Here is a 26,489-nt window from a genome sequence, read left to right on the forward strand (position 1 = left end):
ACTGAAATCAAAAGATCACAAAGTCATGATTCAGAGCTACCAGAAAAACTATACAAAGGTACTTGTGATGCTCATCAAACAGGAAGAACCATGATCAAATGTGAAGCTCTTTCCATATATCCAGAAGCTCAAGAGCAGCTGGGAAGTGAATTAAGTGGCAGGAAAATCAGGAGGAGAAAGGATCAAATTCAGTATAGATTAAACCAAGTAAATAGTCAGATTAACATCAGAGGGCCTGCTCCATGTTCCCCCTCCCTCTAAGGTTTGTTGAGGAATGATGCGCAACAGGGTCTTTTCAAATTTTAGTCAGCAGGTTTTTTAATTCCCTCCCTCTACAGGCCCACATGGCCTCCTCACTGGTAGCTTTCTACCAGCTGGTAAATTTTTTTTGTTTAGTCAGGCAATTCAATTACTGCTCCTCAATATGTATTTGTCTTTCTCCCTACATTCTCAGCTGTCAGTTGGTCTTTGGGATTTTGAGTTAATGGCTGGGATTGTTTTATTATTTGTTTTATTGTGATACAACAATAAAATCACCAAAACAATAAATAATGTATTTCCCCCCCCCCTTTTTTTTTAAATTGATGCCTGGAGGGCCTTCCTCAGGAGCAGAAATGTAGAATATACATTCCCAGATAAATAAAAACAAATAAAATTAGGGAGCTCCTTCCTCATTCAGAACTGATTTTCCACAACACATTGCAGCTTCTACTGATGCATTTTATGTATAAGAAATTATATTTAATCTTTCTTTCTGAATCTGAAGAAAGAAAGAAAGAAAGAAAGAAAGAAAGAAAGAAAGAAAGAAAGAAAGAAAGAAAGAAAGAAAGAAAGAAAGAAAGAAAGAAAGAAAGAAAGAAAGAAAGAAAGAAAGGCCATACAATATAAAAACCCTTTCAGTTTGTTTCCTTTACACATTTAAATCACACCTTTTTATTCCTAAGGCCATTTGTGAATAAAATGAAATTTCAGTACACAACAGTTAAGGGGCAAACAGTGGGAAGGAAAACTAGTCCAATAATCACCCTGCTCAGCCAAAAGCACTTACCGCTTGTTCATTGCGCATTCCCACATATTTAATTCCGTTTGCTTGAGCCTCAATAGCTATTTCAGTTACGGGAACACCAACAATACCAAACATGTACTCGATGTTCTGAAAGGAAGAAATCATTTTTGAACCATTTCAATTGCTTGCTTAACTTCCAAACCACCTCTGTTAAACTTAAATCCTTGGTGTTATTCATTTCATTATAGGTTTTGTACTGATGCGCCAGAAGTTTTGTTACTGGGTTACATTCAGGTGGTTATATCTGTGAAAAAGCAACACAAACAGCCCAATCCTATCTACCCCCCCCCCTTTGATGCAGCAGCACCAAAATGTTAACTGCTGAATCCTATGGTGTGGGGACAGTCTAGGAGATCTCCTCTGGGTAAGGGAATATTTGTTCCCTTACCTGGGGATAAGCCTCCATGGCTGGGGGTGGAGGGGTGCAGTCTAGTCAAACCTGTGATGGCTAAATAGCTGCTGCAAGTCCATGTGAACCTGAACTGTGAGACTGGGTCCAGAAAGGGGGTTAAGATGCAGCACGTGCGAGCCCTGCTGCTTAATATTGTATTTATTATTGTTTCATTTACTAAATTTTGATTATTTTTTACTACTGCTATAAGATATCTTGCAGAAGCTTGCAGCAAAATGGTATACAAATATATAAGCAAAATGTCACTAGATTGCATTCGGTGTCTAGTTGCATATCAGAGATTCATTCATGGATTTTTCAACACATTCAAAAACTAAATAAAGGAAAATGTTCTGCTAAGTTACCTCATACAATGATTAACTTATTAAGCAACTGCGTTTCTACCAATAAAAGAAAAAAATGATAAAAGGTCAAATCTGGAACAGTTATAAGAGGTATGCTCTGGCAATGATTTACAGAACTAAATTGATAGAATATGTGTAAATAAAGACAGTATTAACTTTACTCAAGCTTTAGCTCATGCTTAAAAAAAGTTTATGTTTCATGGATGATTTTCTTTGTGCACACAGATGTACTCTGCATTAGAAGCAATCTGCCCCAATGATATTAGGCATACACAAGCGCTTTGAGGATTCTTGCCAAAATGAAATGCAAAATGAATGTTTGAGTTCAAGGTATAGGATTGAGAAAGATTTGTCCAATTAAAAAAAAAATCTAATTAAAAATTGGCAATTTTCCTTTTGTTTTTTGCCCATGCCTATTTATTCAGATTACTTTTCATCAGTTGTGACTCAGAAATACATAGGTTTACTCACACTACTCTCTTCAATACATCGGTAAAACACCCTTTATGCATGGACAAAGAGAAGGTCAAGACTTAAGTTTTGGAACATAAAGACAACTCTGAAGCTGTAATTTATTTGGCAATCTTATACTTTTTAGATATTTAAGATTTAAAATAAAGATAATCCCTCATGTTGCACAGCCTGTGGGACACTTGTATAACACAAATTCCTGTACTTACCCTTTTCAGAAACATATTTGCATATTTCCTAAATGCACATTTTTTTTCATTATGAATATCTGAACAGAGACATGCACATCACTATAGGTGCATGCATATTAAAACAGTCCACTATTTTATACACAGGCTGTCATTTTATAACCTAGTCACAAGTTTACCAGATTTATACGCACACACCTGTTCTGCATTATGTGAAGCACAATCTGTTTTCTGGCAACAGATTTAGGGTCACCATGTAACAACTACATCTCAACAATTACTCCATACCTAGCATGGCTGTTGTTTAAAACAACCACACAAAAACTATTATGTTTCAGGATATGGGTGTGTGTGTGTGTATAACTAGAGCAGCAATTTTCAACCATTGTGCCCCCCCCCCCCCCGTGTGCTGTGGGAGTTTGGGAGAGGGTCACTGGGGAATGGGAGGAACCCCCCCAGTAGTGCAGTGTGCCTTGTCAACTGTCAAAAATGATTGTGTGCCTTGACAATTTTAGTACCTTGTCTGTGTGCCTTGAGATGAAAAAGGTTGAAAATCACTGAGCTAGAACCTTATGTAAAATACTAACAGCCACAATGTGTTAGTAAATACCCACACTACTAATTACCCACAACTCTTCACTTTCCTCCTTGACAGCAGAGTGACATTTCACCTAGATCAGTGGGACCCCAGTGGAGTAGTGAAACCTCAGTTGTAGGGCTGTGGAAACTTACAGGAATGAAAAAGGTTGAAGACCACTGGACTAGAGTACCACCAGGTAGACGGGGAGGCATCTGGTGTACCTCTTCAGATACCAGAAGATGGTATCCCAACCCTGCTCTTGTTAGCACTTGTGCTAAAATAGCTTTCACTCTAGCCAGGCTTCATGGTAACTTTTTCTTCTCTCTCTAATAAGAATATTTGGTTACCGTGAACAGTGCTGGGAGAGCATAACAGGGTGGGGAGTGACAGGGAGTAGGCAGACAGGGTCTTGGGGGGGGGCAGGATCAATAGTGGGGTCTCCAGCCTCATACTTTAGTTATTGATTGATTTATTGGAGTTGTGGCACGAAAAAGGCTGAAGACCACTGACCTATATCTAGGAACTACCTAATCCAGTTATTTTCTTGAACTCCCCCCCAAATAAGACAAAACACCCTGCCTTCTGTTCCTCTTCCCATACAGTTAGATCCAAATTTCTACAGAGAGAGAGAGAAGTAACAAATAAGTCCAAATAATTAGTCCATACACAGTGTGGATGTTGTTTAAAACAATCACACAAACAAAAACTATGGTGTGTGCATATGTGTGTGTTGCCTTATGTAAAATACTAACAGTCACAACGTATGTGTAATACTCACAACTCCCAAGCAGGGAGTTGTGACATTTCAACTACATCTAGGAACCGCGTAACCCAGTTATTTTCCTTTGATCCCAAAAACCCAAGACAAGACACCCTGCCTTCTGTTCCTTCTCTTGCGTGTTTCAGATCCAAATCTCTCTGTCTGTCATGGTTGCCAACAGCCAAGTTATAAAACAAGTTCCTGTTGAAACAACATAGCAGCGTCCTCAATAATATTAAGCCACCCAGTGCAATATTGACAAAGCTGTGTGGCAATTGGGAAACCACATTTTACATATTTCCTCATATAAGTGTGTACGTATCAGCACTTTTCAACCTTTTTCACCTCATGGCACTTTGACAAGCCGCTAAAATGGACAAGGCACTCTGTCAGTCGACAATCAGCAAGGCACACCATGCTGTTGGTGGGGGGTTCACTTCCCCCAATGGACCAACTAATAAATGACCATCCCCCAAACTCCTATGGCACACCTGCAGACAATTAGTGGCACACCAATGTGCAACAGCACACTGGTGAAAAATCCCTCTCTCTCTCTCATACACACACACCCACACAGAGCTATTGCAGGCAGCAGCTCAGGAATGTGCTTGCAGCTCAATCCTATGAGTGTCTACTCAGAAGCAAGCCCCACTGCAGCCAGTGGAGTGCAAGGGCAGTGCTGAGGGGCTGGAGAGCAGAAGGACGCCAACGAGGCTGAACATTCCAAGCCAAGACGTTCCCAGCTTGACCAGAGGCCGGCTGTGCAGGCAGGGAAGCAAGCGGGTCCTTTCAATGCCCGGAACTAGAGGAGGAGCCTCAGTGTCTAGTACGACATTCTCCCCTGAGGCACCGTCCCACCCGTGCGACTTTCAAGCGAACTGATCCTTCCCGCTCCCCGTAGGAAGGTCGACACCACAGTTCCGGGTTCGGGCGCCACGGCCGCGGCGTCCTTACTTGCAGCTTCAGGGCCTCCGCGACGAGCTGAGCTCCGCTGACGCATTCCGCTTCCTGCCGTTCCGCGCTCTGGGGAGCCATAGCTGACGCCGGGCGCTTCACAGAGATTGACGGCCTCCAAGATGAGAGTTCTGAGGTACCTCATTCCGTTGGGCCAATGAGGGGTCAGCGTCGCTGTGATTGACACGTTCTCTGTTCATTTGCGAACTGGTGTGGGCGGAACTTCCAGGTGTCCCGCCTCAAGCAACGGCTTGTTTTCTGGGGCAAAGGGGAGGGGAGGGGCGCCGCAGGAAGGATTTGATTGGTCGCTGTCTAGTCGCAATTGACCAATCGGAACGCCCTCATTTGCATAATAAGATGAGTGAGTGACCAGGTGTTCTCTGCCATCTGGGTGGTCCTGGAGGGCTCTTGAAGTGCACAGGAGGCGGGAATGGAATGAGTTATAGAGCCCACTCCCATGCGTCTACTCAGAAGTAAGCCCCATTATAGTCAATGGGGCTTACTCCCAGGAAAGAGTGGATAGGATTGCAGCCACAAAGCCCAAGCCTATGCATGTCTACTCAATAAGTAAGTCCCATTATAGTCAATAGGGCTTACTCCCAAGAAAGTGTGACTGGGATTGCAGCCTTCATCATGGAATAGGACTAGTGACATACAGTAAGTCCTAGATCTGTGCTTCCCAAACTTTTTACCTGCAGGACCCACTTTTGAAAAGGACAATCTGTCAGAACTCACTAGAAAAAATGATATATAAAAAGAAATTGTGAAGACATTCACTAAAATGGAGCGTTGGGAGAGTTAGGACCAACAAAAGAAAATATGTCTTTATCTGGCATGTAATTAGTCTGTGGGACTCCTTGCCACAAGATATGGAGATCTGGCATTTGACCTCAATGCCTTTAAAAGGGAATGAGACAAATTTCTGGAGGAAAAATCCATCACAGGTTACAAGCCATGATGGGTATGTGCAACCTCCTAATTTTAAAAGTAGGCCACCTCAGAAGGCCAGGTACAAGAGAGGGCACCAGGATGCAGGTCTCTTGTTGTCTTGTGTGCTCTCTGAGGCATCTGGTGAGCTACTGTGAGATACAGGAAGCTGGACTAGCTGGGTCTTTGGCCTGCTCCAGCAGGGCTCTTATGTTCTTAATAACTTATTAATGAATAATAATCAGAGTCTTATATTCCTGAGGCTGCTCGAGACCTTACATATAGTATACATGTATAGACATTTGCTAAACTCTTTTTAGAACTGGAGTTCAAGGACTGTTCCCCCAAACCTTTACAGTCATTCCAAGGTACCCGGAAGGCTTACCCGGAGAGCAAGATGTGAAGTTAGGGACTTCCATACCAGACAAAAGGCTGAAACTGAGTTCACATGTGATCTAGGGCTCATCAATTACTAACAAAAATTGAAAAATGTGACATTTTAATTTGGGGGTAGAAAAATTACGGCCAGTTAGGTTTCTAGCTAATGATGTTCTTCTGCAAACTGGGCAAAATTGCTTGAAAAAGTAAAAAAAAAAATTTCAAAAACTTTTTGTGACCCACCAAAAATAGGTTCATAACTCACTGGTGGGTCCAGACCCACAATTTGGGAAACACTGTCCTAGATATTACATCATCTAACAATGGGAACCAGTTATTTTTGTTCCTTTATTCCAGTAGCCCTGACCACAGCCTAAAATCAGCAGGCAACTAGGGAGGCTAATCTAAGAACAGTTTCAGGGCCAGGAAAGCCTAGGCTGCAGTAAATGTGTCAATCTTTAAGATGCTTCAAAGCTCTTGTTTTTCTAGTTCAGTAGTTTCCAGTCTGGGGTAGGTACACTCCCCAGGGTACTTGCCAGGACTTTTAGGGGAACTTTAAAAGGATTGGATGGGAGACCACCTGGGAATACCCGGTGCTGTAGGCTTATACCATAGTCTTTCAAGACTGAAGGTTGCCAGCCAAATAATGGCAGAAAAAGGCAGGTCTGCCATTTGTTTGTCTGTCCATTCGATTTGTATCTCACCTTTCTCCCTGTAGGGCAACCAAGACGGCTAGCAACAATTAAAATACATAAAAGATATACCTAAAAAATTTTAAAATTAAAATAAAACTACAAAATACAGAATAAAAGCGAAAGAGCAGCAGCAACAGAAACCATCAGTTAAAAAACATTAGTTAATAATAACGCAGCCATCATACCCTCTACCAGAAATCAAAGGCTTTCCAAAATAAAAATGTCTCCAGGCCTCGGCAGAAGGTTAGCAATGAAGGAGCTGTTCTTATCTCAAAGGGGAGGGAATTCCAAAGTGCAGGTGCCACCACCGAGAAGGCCCTATTTCTGGCTGCTATCCTCCTAACCTCTCTTGAATGCCTTTCAGAGCTGACAAGATAGAAAGGAAGGCAGGTAGCCAGCTGCAAAAGCCCCAGCAACTGCTAGTTTCTGGTCATCAATTCATGGATTATCAGATATGGATCAGTAGTTGAAAGCATAAATTTGAAATAACAGCAACTATATCAATCACGAACATTTTGCTAATATGAGGGGTGCAATTTATGGAAATAGGCTGCCATGGGGTATGCAAGTGAAAAAACACTGGTACCCTGTGTTCTAGTTAATAGTGTGATCCTACACCTTCTGTAAATCCCATCAAGTTCAAGGTGATTTTCAGTGTAATGCTTATGCCCACTTTTCTCAGAGTCAGCCCTATTAAACATAGCAAAGCCTTTGATAGTGGGACTTCATTCTGAGTATAGCCTTGCACTGTTCAAATTCACCTAACTCATCTTGCATGCCCATTTTCAAACTATTGTACACTGGCATCAGTGGGGATCTTAAAATTTGAAGTTGGGGCAACTATGTTGTGTTTTTCCTCAACCGTTCCCCCCCCCCCCCCATAATATATGAAAAGCTGTGGATCAGGCAAAATCTAATCCCATCATGGCCCACCAGCTGCCTCTGGGTACCCTACAAGCAGGAGAGAAAGGCAGACTTTCTCCCACCATTGGCCCCCTGCTGATACTCAGAGACAAAGTACTGCTGAAACTGGAAACAGCATAGTCATTGTTAAGTAGCACCCCTCCATGAATTTGCCCAGTACCCTTTTGAAGCCATTCAAGCTTTTCTTTTACATAACATCCAGCCTGATGAAGAGTTTTGAAGAATTTGAAAGCCAAATACATATGCACAGCTTTGGGTCAAGTTGGTTGGTTGTAACAAGTCGTGATCAGAATAGCTGAGGCTCAACACAGCTACCTGTGATTTTTGGGAGATGAACTTCTGTAAAAGAAACCAGATTCTCTGGTAAGGTGATATAGCCTGGGTCCAATCCTATCCAACTTTTCAGCATGGATGTAGCTGTGCCAATGGACAAGTTTTGCATCCTGTGGGGGGGGGCAGTCATGGACTCATGGAGACCTCCTCAAGGTAAGTGAACATTTGTCCGCTTATCTTGGGGCTGCTTTGGCACTGGAAAGTTGGACTGGGCCCTTAAATACTTACCAGCAAGGGGGAGTAGGGCCAGGTCAAATGCAAATTAAAATGCACATTTTGTGTTTTCTTCATACACCTTTAGACAGTGAAAAGTTATGCCTACTGACAGGGGTATGAGCTTACATATTAGCTAGAGTTAGTTTTATAGCAGCCTGAGGATCAGCACACAAGGGCAGTGGAACTTTTGGGGTGAGCAGGAGTGCAGCTGTGCTAGTTTATTATCAATAGCATGCCTGAGGGTAATTTGTTAAACTTGCTGTTGTGTTTTAAATAAAACAGTAACTCAAAATGAGCGTTTTAAATTGGTAGGCTGCTCTCACAGACTGCTCTTAGCACTGGGTAAGAATGTAACTCCTCTTTTCTCAGGACATATTTTTTCCTCTTTCAGTGCTACCACTAGCACTAATTTTCTATTAATTCCTGACTAGGAAAAACTGCAAGAGATTTGCTGTGCTCTGGGAAATTATTTCTAAATACAGGTTGTCCCTCGTTATCCCACTGGGGTTCCATTCCAAAACACTAGTGGATAAAAAAAAAATCAGTGGATAAAAAAATCAGTGGAAAAATAGATTTAAGATCCACTTCCTGGTTTCTTGCCCCTCCGTTGCTTCTAATGGAATAAGGTTGAGCCTTGACATCCTCAGGGGTTTGATTCTGGGACTCCCTGCTGTTACAATAAAATGTTTTAAATAAAGCAGTTTAAAAAAATTAAAAAGTGTGTCCCTTTACAATTGTGGTTTACAGCTTTCCTTACTGTTGTAGAGAGGCAGTCAGCAATCAGAAATGCAAAGGACCCCCTGCCTTTGTCTGGCTCAGCTGAAGAATGGAATGATCACTTGCATGACTATCTCTCTACAACAGTAAGAAAAGCAGTTTTGTTTTTTTAAATTGTGATTTTAAAGAGATGTGTTTTTCCCTTCTCTAGGGATCAGCACATTCCTTCTCATTTGCAGTAGCCATTTGAGTTAAGTCAAATTCGTGTATAAAAAATCTGTGTATAACAAGGTTGGACCTGTACTATATTTCTGCCCATGAAAACTGATAGCACCACCTTCAAGTTATTTGGATATTTTCTAGTGTGTATAATTTGTCTCTTTTGAATTACAAAAATTACATAACAAATGTGAATTCAGGCATTGGTTGTCACCAGTGGGTTGGATTGCCATTTCTAAGGCCAAGGCCCGGCAGTAAATAGGGGGTATATGTGTACACGCACACATGTGTTTGTAAAGTTTGGAAGCTTTCAAGGGCCATACTGCTACTAGCAGCCAGGTTTTACTTTGGTAAGCGATATCTTAAATTCCTGCTAAAATACTTGCCAGAATTTTTCATGCTTCATTGGTAGAAACTGAGCCAGCTGCCACATAGAGCAGTAGTAAAAACAGCACAACTGTACATATCAAATGCTTTTCCAGGCTGACATTTATAGAGAGATTTCCATTTGACCTCATACACTAAGGCAGGGGTCTCCAAACTTTTCAGCTAGAGGGCTGCATCAAATATCTGACATGGTGACAAGGACTATAAAAATTTTTTTTCATATAAAATTTAAATACATTAGAGATGAAACTTAGATGAATGAATAAATGAATGAATTCAAGTTTCCAGGATTTCTCCAAGCACCAACACACACCACAAAAATAAAGCACACACTTAAATGGACTCCCATTTCCCCACCTCCCAAGCAGCTTACTAAAATATACAGGAGTAAAGATCTCAGAACCAGCACATCATAGGAAACACCTGGAATGTATTCTGAGGGATGGGGAGACCTCTCCAACCCTGGGAAGGCCTTCTAAGGCCTTCAGAGGGTACAAAAAGTTACTTTGGGTTTTCAGAAAACCATGAAGTTATGTTTTTAGGCACCCTCCAGAAATGAGTGGAGCACAGCTCTGGTCATGTTCAGTCAAGTGGGCCAGAGGCTTGCCTCAGGCTGCATCTGGCCCCTGGGCCGGGGTTTGGAGACCCGTGCACTAAGGGATAACTGTTCTCTTTACATTTATATTTTGCAAATTCAAAATGAATATCACTTAGCTGGGTTTGATTATATGCAAGGTTCCTACATTTGCCCCTTGTTGCAAACAACTTTTTTTTTTCCTAATTCCATGCTTATTGTCTCAACTAAAATACATTTATTGTTTTCCAGTTAGTTTTTCCCTCTTGGCTTCCACATGACTCCTTGTTGTAAAAATTTTAATTATCTTGAAATCAATTCATCACCACACAGCTGCTTCTAAACCTTTTGTGTCAATGCTGTTGACATGAAAGAGGTTGTAACTTCACTGCTTGATGGATCATGCCAGATATGCCTACCTTACACATCCTTCTTTGCAGAAAGAGAGCATTGGGCTCCAGGGGTAATTTACAACCTGAGCTTTCTGACACTTATACAGAAGACAACAGCTGGGCTCATTACTCATACAAAATCACATAAGGAAGCAGAGGTATTTCTCATGGGCACTTAAGTGTGGTAAATGTTAAAAGCCCATTATCTTGATGCTGTAAGTGTTATTTCTGCTATTTTTTCATGGGATTGTTAAGACTCCAAGAGGAATAAACAAGAAAGCTATGATGCAAACTGAACCCATACCTGCTCAGCATTGTTTTCTAGTATGAATTTGAAAATGATTTCCAAAACAAGCATTCCGTACATATGGCTTTAGTGGACAACCTCCCTGATTCAGTGCAGAGATCCAGAGGGAATTCTCACAAGAAGTCACTTGCACTAGAGCAGGCCCACTTTCTGCCAATTTCTTCTTCTCCTACTCCATTGCACACCTCAGCAGAGGGACCTTCCAATCCTCAGGTTGCTTCTGTGGAGAGGTAACAATGGATTTCAGCAGGAGGAAAGGAAGACCTCTTCAGAAAGCCTTTTCCTGATCAAACCCAATACTTTTTTACACCCCTCTAGTGCATTCCATCCAAAGGACAACTCAAATATTAATGCAACAGAAGAAATAACAGCCGAGTTGGTCAATGGGGCCTGCTTGACATTTTTCCTGTTAGGCAATCTAGAAACAATTTTACCTGAAATTAATCACAACATGATACACAGGCACATAGGAGGCTACCTAGCCTCCTGTGTATCATGTTATATAAGTTATACCGAGTCAAATCCTTGGTCCATCCAGCTCTGTATTGTCTCACTGATAATACTCTCCAGAATTTCAGACAAGGGTCCTTCCAGTCCTTTCTGGAGACTGTTTCTGGGACCTTCTGTATTCAAACCAAGTGCTCTACTATTGAGCACAAAAGCCATCTATTGCTTAAACCTGCACAAGGTGGTTCAACCTAACTTTCATGTTGTAACTGCACATAGCACTTTGCAGACCTTGTGCACAAACACCTCCTCTCACTTCAAGAATTAAAACTCCACAAACTGCTGCACAGATCCCAAAATACAAAAGGAGAATGGTGCAAATTATTTAATGGACACTATGCACCTTCTGTTCTATCTTCTGTAAACAGCATTCTGAGCTGATTTAACTGAATTATGAAATACAGGACGAGCAGATTTACTGAAGAGCTTACTTCCCCATGAGAGAAGCAGAGAACAGATACCCAAGCAGGTGTTTTATCCATTGTATATAGTAATGTTAAAAAAGAATGCAGGTACTGCTGAAACATCCTGCATTTCATTTGTCCACTTAAAAGTTAATTTTAGGGCTAAGCCATCACACACGCTCTTGAGCTGGAGCTGCCCATCCATTAGGTGAGGTGATACAGGTTCTGATTGCAAGGGGACAAGAGAGCAGTAGATTTGAGGTGCCCTTCATCCTGCATCTGCCGCCACCTACCTGTAGCCTACTATGGGTGCAGCCCACACTGATCTATTTTGTCAGCTAAAAGCAAGGGAAAAGTGGATACCTTATCTTGCTCCTGGCACGGTTTCTTCTGTTTCAGAAGTGCAGGGCTTCTGGTTTGATTTACAAAAACTGCAAACAAGGAACTTCTTCATTTGCATAGTCCTTTTAAATAAAACCAGAAGACCTGCACTTCCAAAACTGAAGAAACCTTGGGGAGCATGGGTAAGTACCTGTGTTTTTTAAATAAATATTGTGTAGAGGTGACAGATCTGAGATGGCATCAGGTGGCATTCTGGGTCACACCACCACTGCACACAGCCCTCTGTTTGTACACAAGGCACCTCCGCCCATTGAAATGCGGTGAAACTGCAGCAGGGAAGGGTCTTTAGCTCTTTGCCGCAGTGTGGTTTCCATCTTGCACACACACACTATTTTTCAGTTGAGTTTCAATGATAGGGTTTTTCCAATTAAAATAGCACACAAGCGCTAAAATTGGGGTGAAAATCAGTGGAGGCAAAAAGTTAAATCCTCATCCCACAGCGGGCCATGATTTCACCACATTCCAGGTCCCCTCCAGCACACTGAGTACAAAAAGTGAATAAAGGGCTACATCACAAAGTGGTTGTAACATGTACTTTGACTCATAAAAGCATCTTATTTAGAAAAGCTCTCTTCAGTTTGCATAGTCAAAGTTGATCTTACAACTTAGTTTCACATTTAACAACATACAAGAGTGTTAAAAATTTTGCATGCCTCTTATTAGTTATTAGTCATGCTCCACTTGCATCTGTTTTCCATTCAGATTCCTGGCAGACATAACTTTGGGGTGCAGCTATATACTATTCTGTTCTCAAGGCCTCGCTGTAGATGTTGGCAAAGACAGACATTTCATTGCTGCTGTGTATGAACATCACGTCATCCTCAATCCCAATCCAACCACCATCACCAGTCGACAGTCTGCATTACAGCTGATGAACAGGAACCTAGATATTTATGAAGAGCAAACTATTGCTGCTGTGAAACAGGTATATAGCACTTATAATCATTTTAGCAAGGATGTGGCTGTTGTTGGCACCTTAGAGATAAATAGTTTAATGTGGAATGGGATGCTGTAGGTATCCCATCAGAGGGGTGGGATGAAGTAAGGTCTTGCCTACAGAAGCCTATACCATAACTAGTAAGTCATTACAGAGCCTTAAGAGTCTTCTATTTCTCCTGAAACAGATTACAGTGGGATTCTTCTGGAATTATTAATGAAGAGTCTCCAAGGATCTTGGAAGTTTCACCACCTTCTCCCTCACGTTTTTTTAATTAATAATATGACTTTAATGGGATGCACTTGTATTTAAGATGCTTATCTTCAAATCTTAGAAGTCTGAAAGACGTTGACTGTAGATGTTTAATACCTGAAAAAAAATTCTAAGATACATGTAGTGGTCAGTAAGTTGTGAAGAGAAAACAACTGAGATGTATCCTAAATGAAGGGGGAGAAGATACTAAAACCAAGAATGTAGAGACATTCCTCACAGAAGGGAGTGCTAAGGGCTATCTATAATCCTACTTAGAAATTTTGGGGTATCAGCCCTGGTGTTTTTCTGTACAAATCCTTAGAGGTAGGCTTGTAGCAACAGAAGACTGCAATAGTTGCTTTTGAGATATAACTGTCTATGGGCCTTAATAACATATATGGTATTATTAGAACAAAGGCTGCTGTGAAGTAAGCAAGTCTCCAACTTGCTTGGAGAGAGGAAAGGTCTGCCCCCAAAACTTACATAAAATCCCCTTGGATCACTGAACCACAACAATCAACTAGCCTTCAGTTCATTGCTACCAGGATTTTTTTCTTCTCCAGCAAATGTTGTAAGATCCTGGAGCTCAAGGAGAATGAGCTGCTTGACAAGTGCCCACACTTCTTACCTTGGTGTAAAGGTTAGCTGTCATCCAGCTAGTAATGGCTGATCATGATACAAACACAAGGGACCACAAAGGAGCCATGTGCCATGATTTCTTCCTAAATAGTTTGACCCTTTTCAACCTGACTGAATCTTCTGCCACTTGAAAACACTTTTGTATAAATCCCAAGACTGTAATTGTGGCACTACTCCAGGCTTTGAGGATTTCAGCCAAGTGGGAACTGGAGAGTGCTTTTGTAATTACTCCCTAACGCCTCTAGTAATAAATCCACATATGGTCTGACTGTTCACACTGATACACGCAGGGCTTCAAAAACATTCTGAAAATATGAAAACATTACATTTTTACAAACAACACAGTCCTGGAACAAGTTGGAATCCCTAGCATGTATGCACTGCTGAAACAGAGACACCTGCGTTGGCTCGGTCATGTTGTGAGAATGGATGATGGCCGGATCCCAAAGGATCTCCTCTATGGAGAACTTGTGCAAGGAAAGCGCCCTACAGGTAGACCACAGCTGCGATACAAGGACATCTGCAAGAGGGATCTGAAGGCCTTAGGTGTGGACCTCAACAGGTGGGAAACCCTTGCCTCTGAGCGGCCCGCTTAGAGGCAGGCTGCGCAGCATGGCCTTTCCCAGTTTGAAGAGACACTTGGCCAACAGTCTGAGGCAAAGAGGCAAAGAAGGAAGGCCCATAGCCAGGGAGACAGACCAGGGACAGACTGCACTTGCTCCTGGTGTGGGATTGTCACTCCTGAATCGACCTTTTCAGCCACACTAGACGCTGTTCCAGAACCACCATTCAGAGTGCGATACCATAGTCTTTCGAGACTGAAGGTTGCCAACAACAAAGGTTTCAGTAATTAGGAATTCTGGCTAGGATGACAGTTGAATAAAAGTAAACGTTATGTTTGATGAGATATTATGTTATACCTTTCCTTTTTTAATTCTTACTGATGATGTCTTTACTGCCAGAAAGCACAGATCATTGTCTTTCCTGAAGATGGAATTCAGGGCTTCAATTTCACCAGGACATCCATATATCCTTACTTGAATTTCATTCCAAATCCGGATGCTGTGAAGTGGAATCCATGCAAAGAAGCAAATGTATACAACGACACTGAGGTACCAGCTAAAGAATTGCGGGGCGAGGGGGGAAGGAGTGACATATAAAATACTCCAAAGGAGGCAAAATGCAGCAGGAACACATTGGAAAGTAGAGTCTTCTTTGCTTTTGACAGGGTTTAGTGAAAGAGCAGCAAATATTATTAAGGAAGAGCATCTGTTTTCTAGTGCTGTTGTACTCAGTTCCTGATGTTCCTTAGTTCCTGAATAGTAATATTCACAGGGTTTTATTTTGATTTCTATAGCAGTTTTATTTAAAAATACTTTTATTATCAATGAACAGTCACCCCCAGTATTTGATGAAGCTGACTTGCACAAATTCATCTTCATGTGGTTGGAAAACCAAACAACCCCCCTTTAAAAAAAACAAAACAGCAGTAGTTTAAATAGTGCAAGCAATTCCATCCACCATTCCACTTACTAAATATACGTCTGAGTGTGAGCATTAAGTCAAAGAATGAAGTTGCTGTTCCCTCTGTTGGTTTCAGTCTCTGCCTGTCTCTTTTTTTTTTTTAGAGTTTTTAAAAAGACAGTACATATTCTCCAGATGTAAGAGATTTTCAAGGCAATTTTGAATATACACTATTTTAGCTTTAGACACCAGAATGTAAAACAAGGGGAGACTGTATATGCAATTTGCACTGACTCTTTATGCAGAATCTTGCTGTAGGATTGAGGTCAACATACTGTATACCGGGGTGCTCAATAGGTGGATCGCGATCTACAGGTAGATCGCGAGGCAAAATGAGTAGATCGCGGAGTGCCGACCCCCCCCCCCTTCAGGTGCCTCTGGGAGGAAACACCGGGAGTAAGGCCCATTGTACTCAATGGGGCTTACTCCCAGGTAAGTGTGGCTAGGATTGCAGCCTCACAGCCTAATCCTAGGCATGTCTAGTCAGGAGTAAGTCCTGTTATACTCAGTGGGGCTCAAGGTACACCAACATACATTGTACACATAAATTTTATATGTTATGATGGCGCAAACATTGTAAAAAAACTCTGGTAGATCTCTGGGCCTTGCTGGGTTTCAAAGTAGCTCTCGAGCCAAAAAAGTGTGAGCACCCCTGCTGTATACGTTGGCCTCAATTTCATGAGAGTTTGCCTAAAGAAATAAGGGCACAATCCTAACTTGTGCCGGAGGCAGGCAGGCTGGGGCCGGAATCAGCGCAACCTGAGGTAAGGGGAAAACTCTCCCCTTACCATGTCATGTAAGCACTGGCCATGTCATACAGCACTGTCATGCGGTGTCATGTCGCACTGGCCTCAATGGGTCAACTCGGATCTGAGCCACCTCAGGTGGTGGTGCAAATCCGAGTAGATCAGAGCAGCCAGAGACTGTTCCGTGCCATTCAGGAACAGGGTCAGAATCCCGCATAACTGTTATCCTGGCCCCGACTCCCGCTTCCCACCCACCTGACCCTGGGACCGCCTGCTGGCCACCCTCCCCCTGCCCTGAAACGCCTCTGAGCTTGGCCAATGCAAACATACCTCACCGGCTGTGGATCCAGCGCAGGGAGGCCAGTGCAATTCCTTACACTGACTACCCCGACTCTAAAGTCAGTGTAAACGTGCCTTACAGCACGTCTGTGACACCCCTGGGTTGGTGCAAGTGACTTTTGCTGGACTAACCCGGGTGTTAGGATTGCACTGTAAATGTATCAAAATGTATAAAATAGTACTAAACATTTTACAAAAGGTGTTGCATGCAGGAGTTCAATATTGTTTAAAGATTTGTCTTCTCAAAGTAAAGGGAAATGCATTAAATTGCACTTTTTCTTGTGAATTCATATCCTATTTCATTTTACCATGTTTGACAGTTAAGGGCTTAACAGACCCCCTACCTGCTTCAGGCATAATTGTATTAATACTTATCCTCCATACAGAACTGCAAGGTAGATTATGACAAATGCTCTAATAATTTCTTTATTTAGTCAAAGGTGAACCAAAATAACCAAAAATTTTTAGAACAAAGACTTTCGCTCTTAAAATAAAGACACTTAAGGTAGATAGCTGTTATGTAAAATACAATGCAATTTTTATAGAAGTCAAAGGTTTTTGTTCTAGAAAATGAAATATTTTTTTCATTTCAATGAAAATTTTTCAGTGAAATATAATAATTCTTTCAGCACTAATATTTTGGAAACAATCTCAAAATATATCGCCAGAATTGGGAAATGATTGCTTAAAGGGCAGCCCAATCCTAACCTGCACTGGCGCAGCTGGGCCACATCACCTGCACTGTATGCAGGGCAGGTTAGAAGTCTGAAGGTCTACTTGGGGTAAGAGGCCATTTGTCCCCTTACACTGAGTAAAGCCACAGCTTGCCCATAGGGGCTTCTTGGAACTGTGCCAGTGATATTGCCGGTGCAAATCCAGGAAGCCCCATGAAATGCTAGCAGGCCTGGGAAGGTTAGGATACAGCAGAGGCCGCCTCCTCCTTGGCTGACCCTGCACCTCCCTGGTCTGTCCCACGCATTATGCCCTCCCCCACCCTGTTATACCCCTCCCCCCTGGAACTCCCTCCTGTCACCTTTTCCCAGTCCCTGCACCGCTCAGCACTTTACCTACCTCCGCTGGCAGATAGGGGCTCAGATTCAGTGCTGGTGAGCCAATGTAGGCCTTCTAGTTGGCAATACTGGTTCACAAATAGCCGCATACATGCATTACAAAACGTTTGCTACACTCTAGGCTGGCACAGTGGCCGCTGCACCAGCTGAGCCAATGCTTAGGATTGCGCTGTGAGTTTCACCAATTTTGGAACATGCTTTCATAAGGGACCAGTCCAGTTAATATTTAGTTACAAGTCTACTTATGTGATTAACACCATAGCCAATTAATAGAATCACTCAGTGTTTCCGTCTCTTCTGCAACATACAACAAATTTGCTTTATTTCTATTTTAACAGGTTCTCCATCGACTCAGCTGTATGGCCATGAAGAATCAAGTGTTTTTAGTAGCCAATATAGGAACCAAGCAGCCCTGCAAGCACAGTGATCCTCACTGTCCACCAGATGGGAGATACCAATTTAATACTAATGTTGTATTCAATGACAGTGGTACTCTCATAGCTAGATACCGAAAGCAAAACCTTTATTTTGAATATGCCTTTGATACTCCACCAGAGATAGATCACACAATGTTTGACACACCTTTCGCAGGCAAATTTGGAATCTTCACTTGCTTTGATATCCTGTTCTACGAACCTGTTGTGAAACTTGTCAAGCAATACAGTGTGAAGCAGCTAGCATACCCTACAGCATGGATGAACCAACTCCCTCTCCTGTCAGCTGTAGAATTTCAACAAGCTTTCGCAGCTGCTTTTAACATCAATCTTTTGGCAGCAAATATTCATCACCCAAACCTAGGTATGACAGGAAGTGGTATATACACACCATCCAAATCTTTCATTCATTATGATATGGAAAGTATTAGAGGGAAGCTCATAGTGGCAAAAATCCCTGTTATTACACCAGAGCATAAAAGCGTTGGGGAGAACAACGATAAAGATGTGCAGAACAGTCTTTCGAGTTTCTATGTGGAGAGCTCGATTTGTCATAAGAAGGATCAAGATGCCCATTGTGGGGTAACAGGGAAAGCAACCCATGAAGCTCTCCCCATTTTTTACAGAGAGATGATGTATGATAATTTCACTTTAACACCTATAGCAGAAGCTGAAGGCAATATCCATGTCTGTTCCAATACACTTTGCTGTTACCTGAGTTACCAGAGATTTGGTTTATTTAATGAACTGTACGTTTTGGGAGTTTTTGATGGCCTACACACAGTGCATGGAACATACTATGTACAAGCTTGTGTCGTAGTGAAGTGTGGTGGTCTTAACTATACTACCTGTGGAGAAGAAGTCACAGAAGCCACCGGACTGATAGATTTTCAGATACAAGGGAATTTCAGCACTGCTTTTGTTTTTCCTTTGTTGCTACGCTCTGGTGTCACTCTAGACTTTGCTGATCATCTGGGCTGGAGAAAAAACTACTATATTATGCGGAAAAAGGGAGGATCTTCTGGCCTAATCACAGCTGGCTTATATGGACGATGGTATGAGAAGGACTAAACCAGTGTTTGGGTGCAACCAGTATTGACATACAAAAATGATTAATCCAGGAACTAAATAAAAGGGACTATTTTTCAATGGCATGGATTACTCAGGAGGACTAGTGTTTTAATAGAATATGCCTGAAAAATAGCTTTGGATTAGATCATTTCATCATAGTGTTTTATCACTTCAGGTCCACAAGTTTTGATTGGTCTTAAAGGGGAGGGGTCTTGTATCTGACATAACACTGAACTTGAGAAGAAAGTGCTTCTGCCATCTAAATTCAGAATGTTTCCTGGTGCCATTACCCAATGCTAAAATCAGAAGGGAAGAGATTCATGCATGTTGCATTGGCTTGGGAGACACTCAAATTACAACTCCACAAAGAAGATCTGCTATCCTCCTCCTGAGTTTGGAGCTGGGGAAGAAGTTCTGCTGCAGCTTCTTCCTCCTTACCATCACTACAGCAGCTGCCTTTCTCTTTTTCTGCTCTTTGCAGCAACAGCTGGGGTCATGTACATGAACTGATTTCACCTCCCACTCAACCACCTCTTGCCAATGTTCAGTGCCTACCCCCACCTGGATTAGATTGGGTTAGAAAAGGGAAAGAGGTGGTGATAAGTAGGAGCTGCTACAACTCAAGGAAACCCTAGTAGCTCAGGGTTACTGATCCCTTGTTTAGAAGAATGGGATGTCCTAAGCCACTGCCCATCCCTTGCAAAATCATGTCCTTTCCGACTCATTTATAGAGCAATAAATAAGAGAAATATCAAGAGCTACAAGAAGCAAGGGGAGTTGTAACCTTGAGTGCAAAATCAGCATTGTTACCGGTATTTGCTTGTTCTATGTTCTTCCACCTAAAAGAAAAATCTGAAAGGCTTGAGAAAGACAATTAGTGTCGCATGCAATATGGATTTGATTTTTCAGTCAAATGCAAACAAAAAAAGGAACATTGTTTTCCTTAATTCAGAGCTCCAAAACATGGCAGCCTTATTCACCAAAATACTAGAAATGTCACCTTCAAGAAGCAAAATAAAAGTTAAACATGAAGAAAAGACAACATGGATAACATTAAAAAAAACCACTACAGTCAGTTCTTGTTATCCACTAGGGCTAGGTTCCTGGAACCCCTAGCAGATAGCAAATTTGCTGTTAAACAATTGATCCTATGGGATCAAGGTACAAGGGGGTATCTGCCATCAGAAGAATCCAGTGGAGATCCCCAGGAAGCCAACAGAATGAAGCAGGAAGTGCAAAAATATCTGAATGCTGCAGAGACCTTTTGAATAGCTCCTGCAACCAGCACAGACCCCTTTGAAATGACTGGTAGAAGCTTCTGCTGGCCATTTGAAAGGGGTCTGCACTGGTCATAGGCACCATTTTGAAGATCCCTGCAGCCTCTGGAAGGTCTCTGCATAGCAAATAACAAGAGAGGTGTGGGTAACATGAGAAGGTTGCAATTCTGCCTCTCATGGATAAGTGAATTTGTAGATAGCAAATTCACATTTAAAGAGAACTGACTGTATACAACTAGTTCACAATCACCATGTTACCAATCTGTTGAAATTAACAGGCATCTTGGATAATTCCAAAGAGCATAAAAAATATTAACATAGAAAAGCAGGGCTTCCTAGGCTCTTCAACTGTCCAATAGTAGTACAGCATACATTTCTTCCATTAGTTATATCAGCCAGCCATGGGCCAAAAATACAATGATCATAAGGTCTTCAATGTTTAACTTTAAGCTCCGGACAGCACAATCCTAAGTGTTGGCTCCACCAGCACAGTGGCCACTGTGCTGGCCTAGTGCCGCAAATGTGACGTAAAACAATTGTGACAATTTGGGAGCCAGCAGTGCCAGTGGGAAGGCATGTGCTCGATCCAGACCCCTGGCTGCCAGCAGAGGTAAGAAAAGTGCTGAGTGGTGGAGGGGTTGGGGGAGGGTGGACGGGAGGTGGGAGGGCAGATAGGGGGTGGATCAGGCCCAGGAAGAGGGTGGGATCAGTGGAGGAGGCCTCTGTCATATCCAATCCTCCCTCTTGGACCTGAATGCCCTATATGGGACTGCTTGGATTTATGCCAGCAATTTAGCTGGTGCAGATCCAAGTAGAACCCACTGGGCAGGCTGGAGTGTTGGGGTAAAGGAGACCCCAAGTAACCCCAAGGAGATCTCCAGCCTGCTCCTTTCCTGCACTGGATACAGCATGGTCATGTGGCCTGGCCGCACCAGTGCAGGTTAGGATTAGGCTGTGAATCACTGGTCTCTAAGAGAACAAAAAAAACCTTTGTAGAACAGAATATATAGATCTGAGGTATTCAATAAAAGTAGCCCTTTAAAGAATGAACAATCATCCCATTTTGATACACAAGTTATTCATTAAATACAACTCTCACATCTGGGTTTTATTATACTCTGTAAAATATACACAGGAATCTTGATGTACTGAAAGAGTGCAGGTAAATACAGTATTCAAGCAGTTGCTATTTCTATGTACATGCTCATTAATTCTTCAAAAACTCACAAAATTATCAAATAGATCAAAATACTGTCCTGTGTTTTCACACTTTTATGTTCAGAAAACAAGCTGATAATTTACAATGGCATTAAAGTTTCCAGTTTCACAATACAAAAAGGATAAAAGAAGGTTGTCAGTTTGTAGCCATTTATTCATATTTTACCTCAACATGCAAGAAGATGTTCTTGCATGTACATAAGCAAGTTTAATTATAACGGTTTCAATTAAAGCAGAACCAAATAAAGTAAATACCTCTATATAAACAAACTTCAGCTTAGTTTTGAGAAAAAAAATTTCCATTCTTCAATATTTTTCCTTTTTTTTATTACAGTAGCCTATTATAAATTAGATAAACTTAGGGAAACTTTTAATTATAGCAGAAGGACCTGTATCTTTTGAAAAATGCGAAGTGAATCACTTTGTATATGTTCCCAAATATCCGACACTGTACCTTTCTTATGAGAAGGAAACCATTTTAATCGCACCCAGCCACATCCTGTGCCTTTAAAAGCCTAGCAGTTTAAAAAAATTATATACACCAGTGAGGCACAAATTTCATTTCATTATATGATGTAGAGGGTTGGGCAAGTTGTAGAAAATTTCATTTCTATAAGGCAGCCTAGTAGGGTGTTGGGATATTGCAGTTCCGTTTTTGATGCAGTTTCACTTGCCCAGATAATTAATGTTCCTTGTTTTTGAATAAAAATATATATTTAAAGACAGCGTTTTTTTCTGTAAATGAAAGAAAATTGTGCAATGATCACTGCATTTCTGTCTCCCTTTCCTTTATTATTTTATACACAATTTGCCCTGACTATACCTGGTTAAGCTAGTTACAGTTTTAATGCTGTAAAACTACAACAGGTTTGTGTTTTTCCATTTCATCTGAGAGAGAAACAGAACTAAAATTACATCTTCTTTCATGGTACATTGAACAGTGTCGGAAGGCTGTTAGATGATTAAAAACAAATCAACATCTAAAACCAAATCTAAGATGAATTGCCAGAAGTAATTTAAGGGATGGTTAAGACTATTACTTATTTAACCTATTCAAGTTCTCAAAAAAGTTTTTTATCAATTAAAAAAGTCTAGGTTATTTGGTCCTTTGGCAATTTGCTGCACAAACAATGCCTTCTGTACCAAACTCAATTATTGCCTTCAAAATGATCTTAACTTTATTGGTAAGATGTAAATCTATTGTCCACTTTGTTGTAGAACTCTGTTCATCGATACAGAGAATGGTGCACAGACAATGGTGCACAGTCTTGTTGGGATTATTCCTGTCACCATCGACAACCCAATACACAACAAATAAAATTCCGCGTAATTTTTTGCACCATGGATCCAAACATTTTCAAGAATTTGTTTTCTTTGCATAACCTGCTTTTTAAAAACCTGAGGGTCACACAAATATTTCACGTGCACCCACATTTAAAAAAAAAAAAATCTTCTCTTCGAGCTGACTTTTGTTATGTTCAAAGAGACAGCTTTTTCCAACACACAATCTTGAAAATCAGCAAGTCATTCTTCAAACCTCCAACTGAGATTCTTAATAGGTTTCAGAATCCGAGTCATTAAGTTCATCTTCTTCTGTATAGGGGTAGCCATCTTCCCTACCAATGTTGTTGAAACTACAGTAAGAGCTATGTTCGCTCCTGATCATTGGCAAGGAGTCAAAGGTGACAGTTTTTGAGGTGTTGGTGTAATGATTAATGGCATTAAATGTAAGGGAAGGTAACGTACTGCTCGAAGAAGCAGGCATCATTGTGGCCAAAATGAGAGCTAGGCAATCAGCCACATCCTTATTGGGAGCGCAGGCCAACGCTGGTGTGTAACCTAGAGTCAAAATAAGATAATTTTATTTAGAGAGACAGCCCAAAATCCGCAGATGTTTTCTGTCAGAATAGTCAACAGATACAGTAGCAAAATATTACTGCTTCAACTGAACTTCCTGTTGCTTGATTTGATTTCATAACATTCAAGAATGAACTCGGTAGAAAAGACAGAGTGTTCCTAAGTCTTTCCAAAGGTACAATCCTGCACTATCACTACAGGTGCCTAGTACATTAGCCCAAGTTACATTTAGCAAAACAATTCGCTAAATGCTTCAAAAGTGAAAGCGGAGCGATCGTGCTCCACTTCTGGTTCAGGGGAAGCGGAGCGGGTTCACTCCACTTTCACTTGTGAAGCTTCGGGGAGCCCTGTGGACAGCCGCGCAGGGAGGCTACAGGAGGCTCTGTAAGTGTACCCAAGCCCCTGCAGCCTCCCTGAGTGGGGCAATCCTGGGGATCGCACCACTGCCTCCTCACTGCCTCCTGGCTTCCCTCACCCCTTAAGGCAGTGATTTTCAAATTTTTACATCTCACGGCACACTAACAAGGCACTAAAATAATCAAGGCACACCATCAGGTTTTTGACAATTGAAAAGGCACACCATGCTGCCAGTGGGGGCTCACATCTCCCATTGGCCCTATTAATAAATGACCTTCCCCCAAAGTCCTGTGGCACAGCTGTGGTTCATGGTCCGCTTGTGGCACACCAGTGTGCCGTGGCACAGTCGTTGAAAATGGCTGCCTTAAGGGGAAACAGGCCAGGGCCCACAGGCTGGGGTGTCTCAAAAGCCCTGAACTAATCTCTTGGTTATGAGCCACAATTCAATCTCCCTAAACTGTACCAAATCATTTTGCTGAATTTAAAACAGCAGTGGAATTGAGCCTTAGGAGAATAAAACATGAAGTTCTGCAAAATTGCAAGCCAAATCAACTAGAACTTCATGCAAAAATAGTTAATATAGAAGCTGATAAAGTTTAAAGTACAAGCAAGCTGAAAACCATCAATCCTTTGTTTGGCAGCCATACATACCAGCTGAAGAACAGAACTCCATCTACTGGCCTAGAACACAACTACATTTTACAAGGGAAACATGGGGGAAAACCCCATGTTTTTCTTGTAAGGCAGGAGAGGAGAGAGTCTGCAGAGGTGAATCTGTAGGCAAGAGGGGTGTATTCATCCCTTCCCACATCTATTTGTCCCCAGGCCAATTTAATGCTTTTTCCAAAGCCAGGCTTCAAGGTTCTATGCTCTGATCTACAGGAGGTATTGAATTGCCTCTACAAACCAGAAGTCTTTCTCATCACTTCTGAGGCCCATGGAGGCCAACAAAGTAGGTTACCAACCTGGTGCAACCCAGGCCTCTGAGGCTTCCAAGAAGGTCTTGCAGTGCTAGGAGGAGCAATGCATCATGGCCTAGCACATGAGTTTGCAAACCAGTTTGAAAAATGCTGCTATACAATATATATCAATAACAAGGAATAATGGAGTTTAACAATTATGGAACATTTGGAAAGATTATTTGCACCTCTGCATCATGCTAGTTAATGCAGTTTCTCAGTCAAGTAGGAACTACTCCTATAGAACACTTACATACCTAGCTGAAAAGAGCATTAAAATGCTACTGCAGTTTCTCTTAGCATCTTATAACCAAGAGGGGCAGCCACAATACTTCTGCAAGCACATTTTGTGGCCCAATGAATAGTATTCTCAGTGCACATGCCACATCCCCCTAATGCTCACTGTTCGACATGCTAAAGGCTACCGTGATACACAAAGAGCATGTACTTTCTATTTCTTTTTTTTAAGCAAAGCATTTCAATTGCTTCTAAGTTTCAGTTTCACCTACTTGACTTCAGAAATCAGACACCTGGCCTAAATTATTTGCAGTTGCATTTTAATAAAACCAAACACAGTGACTGTTGCTAGCCTTATCGAGACAACACAATACTACCAGCTGCTGTCCATGTCTTATGTTACTACTAAAAGTTAATTCTCTAAACTCTGGATTGCTTTATACATATGCTTCAAGTGTGTGGAATCTGGGCAAAAGTGTTGCAGGCCTCACCTGTACAAATCTTATGGAAAAGGCAACAGTGAGACACAACACTAGAACTTAGAATCATCTGATTAAACTGGATGGTATATTCAGGACAAATAAAAAAATTAATTATGCAGTGTATTAAGACTTCTTATTAATCATACCACCTAAATGGAACTAGATTTTCAGAGGCTGTGCAGCATTGTAGTAACAGAATGCCACAGCAGATGGCTTTTAGCAGAATGTAAGTTCACTCTGTTTCCATTTACTTACCATTTTCATCTACTGCAAGTACACTTGCTCCTTTCCCTAGAAGTTCTTGAACTACAACTGTTAATCCGTTTCGAGCAGCAACATGCAAAGGCCTGTGGAGACAACAATGACATGAGATAAATCCTACAGGCACATTAAAAATTGCCCAAAGAGATTATCAAGCAAAATATTTTATTTCTAGCATTTTCTTTTGCACATCTATGAAAAAGCAGTTTAAATGCCTAAATATTTAAAGTAAGCCTTTAAACATCTAGAGCCGAACGAAGTATTTTCTTAATAACCACATAGTATCCAGTTAAGCCAAATGATTTGTAACCCAATGAACTGTTTTAACCTCAATCTGAATATGGGGAATTTACCTATTAGTGCAAAACAAGGCGAATGTGACTGTTGTGTGAGCCTAAGCAGCCCAGCCGACGTAGTTCTGTGATCTTTATGAACACCATTTAAATAACCTCATTCTAATACAAAGTATATAATACAGTAATAGCAGCAGCTAAACACCTTGTTTCTTGCAATTTGCTTCAGATATATACGAACACAATACCCATGCCCAATTCCCTGGAAATCAATGCTCTGAGTTTTGTTCTGAATGGTCTTTGCCTATTGCTTTCGTCCTCAAACCTACTGATAAAAAATGTATCCGTTTAGGTCTCATTCAGTACAGGCCCATATACA

General features: G+C 41.5%; 3 protein-coding genes across 7 annotated transcripts in view; 1 reads left to right on the plus strand and 2 right to left on the minus strand.

Moving 5' to 3' along the window:
* The window catches only part of HACL1 (2-hydroxyacyl-CoA lyase 1), a 34,940-nt gene extending 30,029 nt beyond the window's left edge, over positions 1–4,911 (minus strand). For both annotated transcript variants that reach the window (XM_066628102.1, XM_066628101.1), the window contains exons 1-2: positions 4,776–4,911; positions 1,049–1,153 (exon numbers count right to left, since the gene is read on the minus strand). In XM_066628102.1, coding sequence (XP_066484199.1) covers positions 1,049–1,153; positions 4,776–4,856 — 186 coding nt within the window. In that variant the 5' untranslated portion in view covers positions 4,857–4,911. The remainder of the gene's footprint in view (positions 1–1,048; positions 1,154–4,775) is intronic.
* On the plus strand, positions 4,757–21,067 carry BTD (biotinidase). Its single transcript, XM_066628103.1, has 4 exons — positions 4,757–4,911; positions 12,860–13,082; positions 14,948–15,097; positions 18,003–21,067. The coding sequence occupies exons 1-4, from the start codon at positions 4,898–4,900 to the stop codon at positions 19,167–19,169; spliced, it is 1,554 nt and encodes a 517-aa protein (XP_066484200.1). The 5' UTR covers positions 4,757–4,897; the 3' UTR covers positions 19,170–21,067.
* Positions 21,068–21,316: 249 nt separating this feature from the next.
* ANKRD28 (ankyrin repeat domain 28) overlaps positions 21,317–26,489 on the minus strand; it is a 116,262-nt gene continuing 111,089 nt past the window's right edge. For all 4 annotated transcript variants that reach the window (XM_066628100.1, XM_066628097.1, XM_066628095.1 and 1 more), the window contains 2 exons: positions 25,812–25,903; positions 21,317–23,503 (listed from right to left, as the gene is read on the minus strand). In XM_066628100.1, the coding sequence (XP_066484197.1) occupies positions 23,217–23,503; positions 25,812–25,903 (379 nt within the window). In that variant the 3' untranslated portion in view covers positions 21,317–23,216. The remainder of the gene's footprint in view (positions 23,504–25,811; positions 25,904–26,489) is intronic.

This window comes from Tiliqua scincoides, chromosome 5 (assembly GCF_035046505.1).
Source record: "Tiliqua scincoides isolate rTilSci1 chromosome 5, rTilSci1.hap2, whole genome shotgun sequence".
Classification (NCBI taxonomy): Eukaryota; Metazoa; Chordata; class Lepidosauria; order Squamata; family Scincidae; genus Tiliqua; species Tiliqua scincoides.

Excerpts from the sequence above, each read along its gene's own strand:
- BTD (XM_066628103.1), top strand. Across the intron at positions 13,083-14,947 it reads CTATTGCTGCTGTGAAACAG|AAAGCACAGATCATTGTCTT; the intron begins GTATATAGCACT and ends CTTTACTGCCAG. Across the intron at positions 15,098-18,002 it reads ATGTATACAACGACACTGAG|GTTCTCCATCGACTCAGCTG; the intron begins GTACCAGCTAAA and ends CTATTTTAACAG.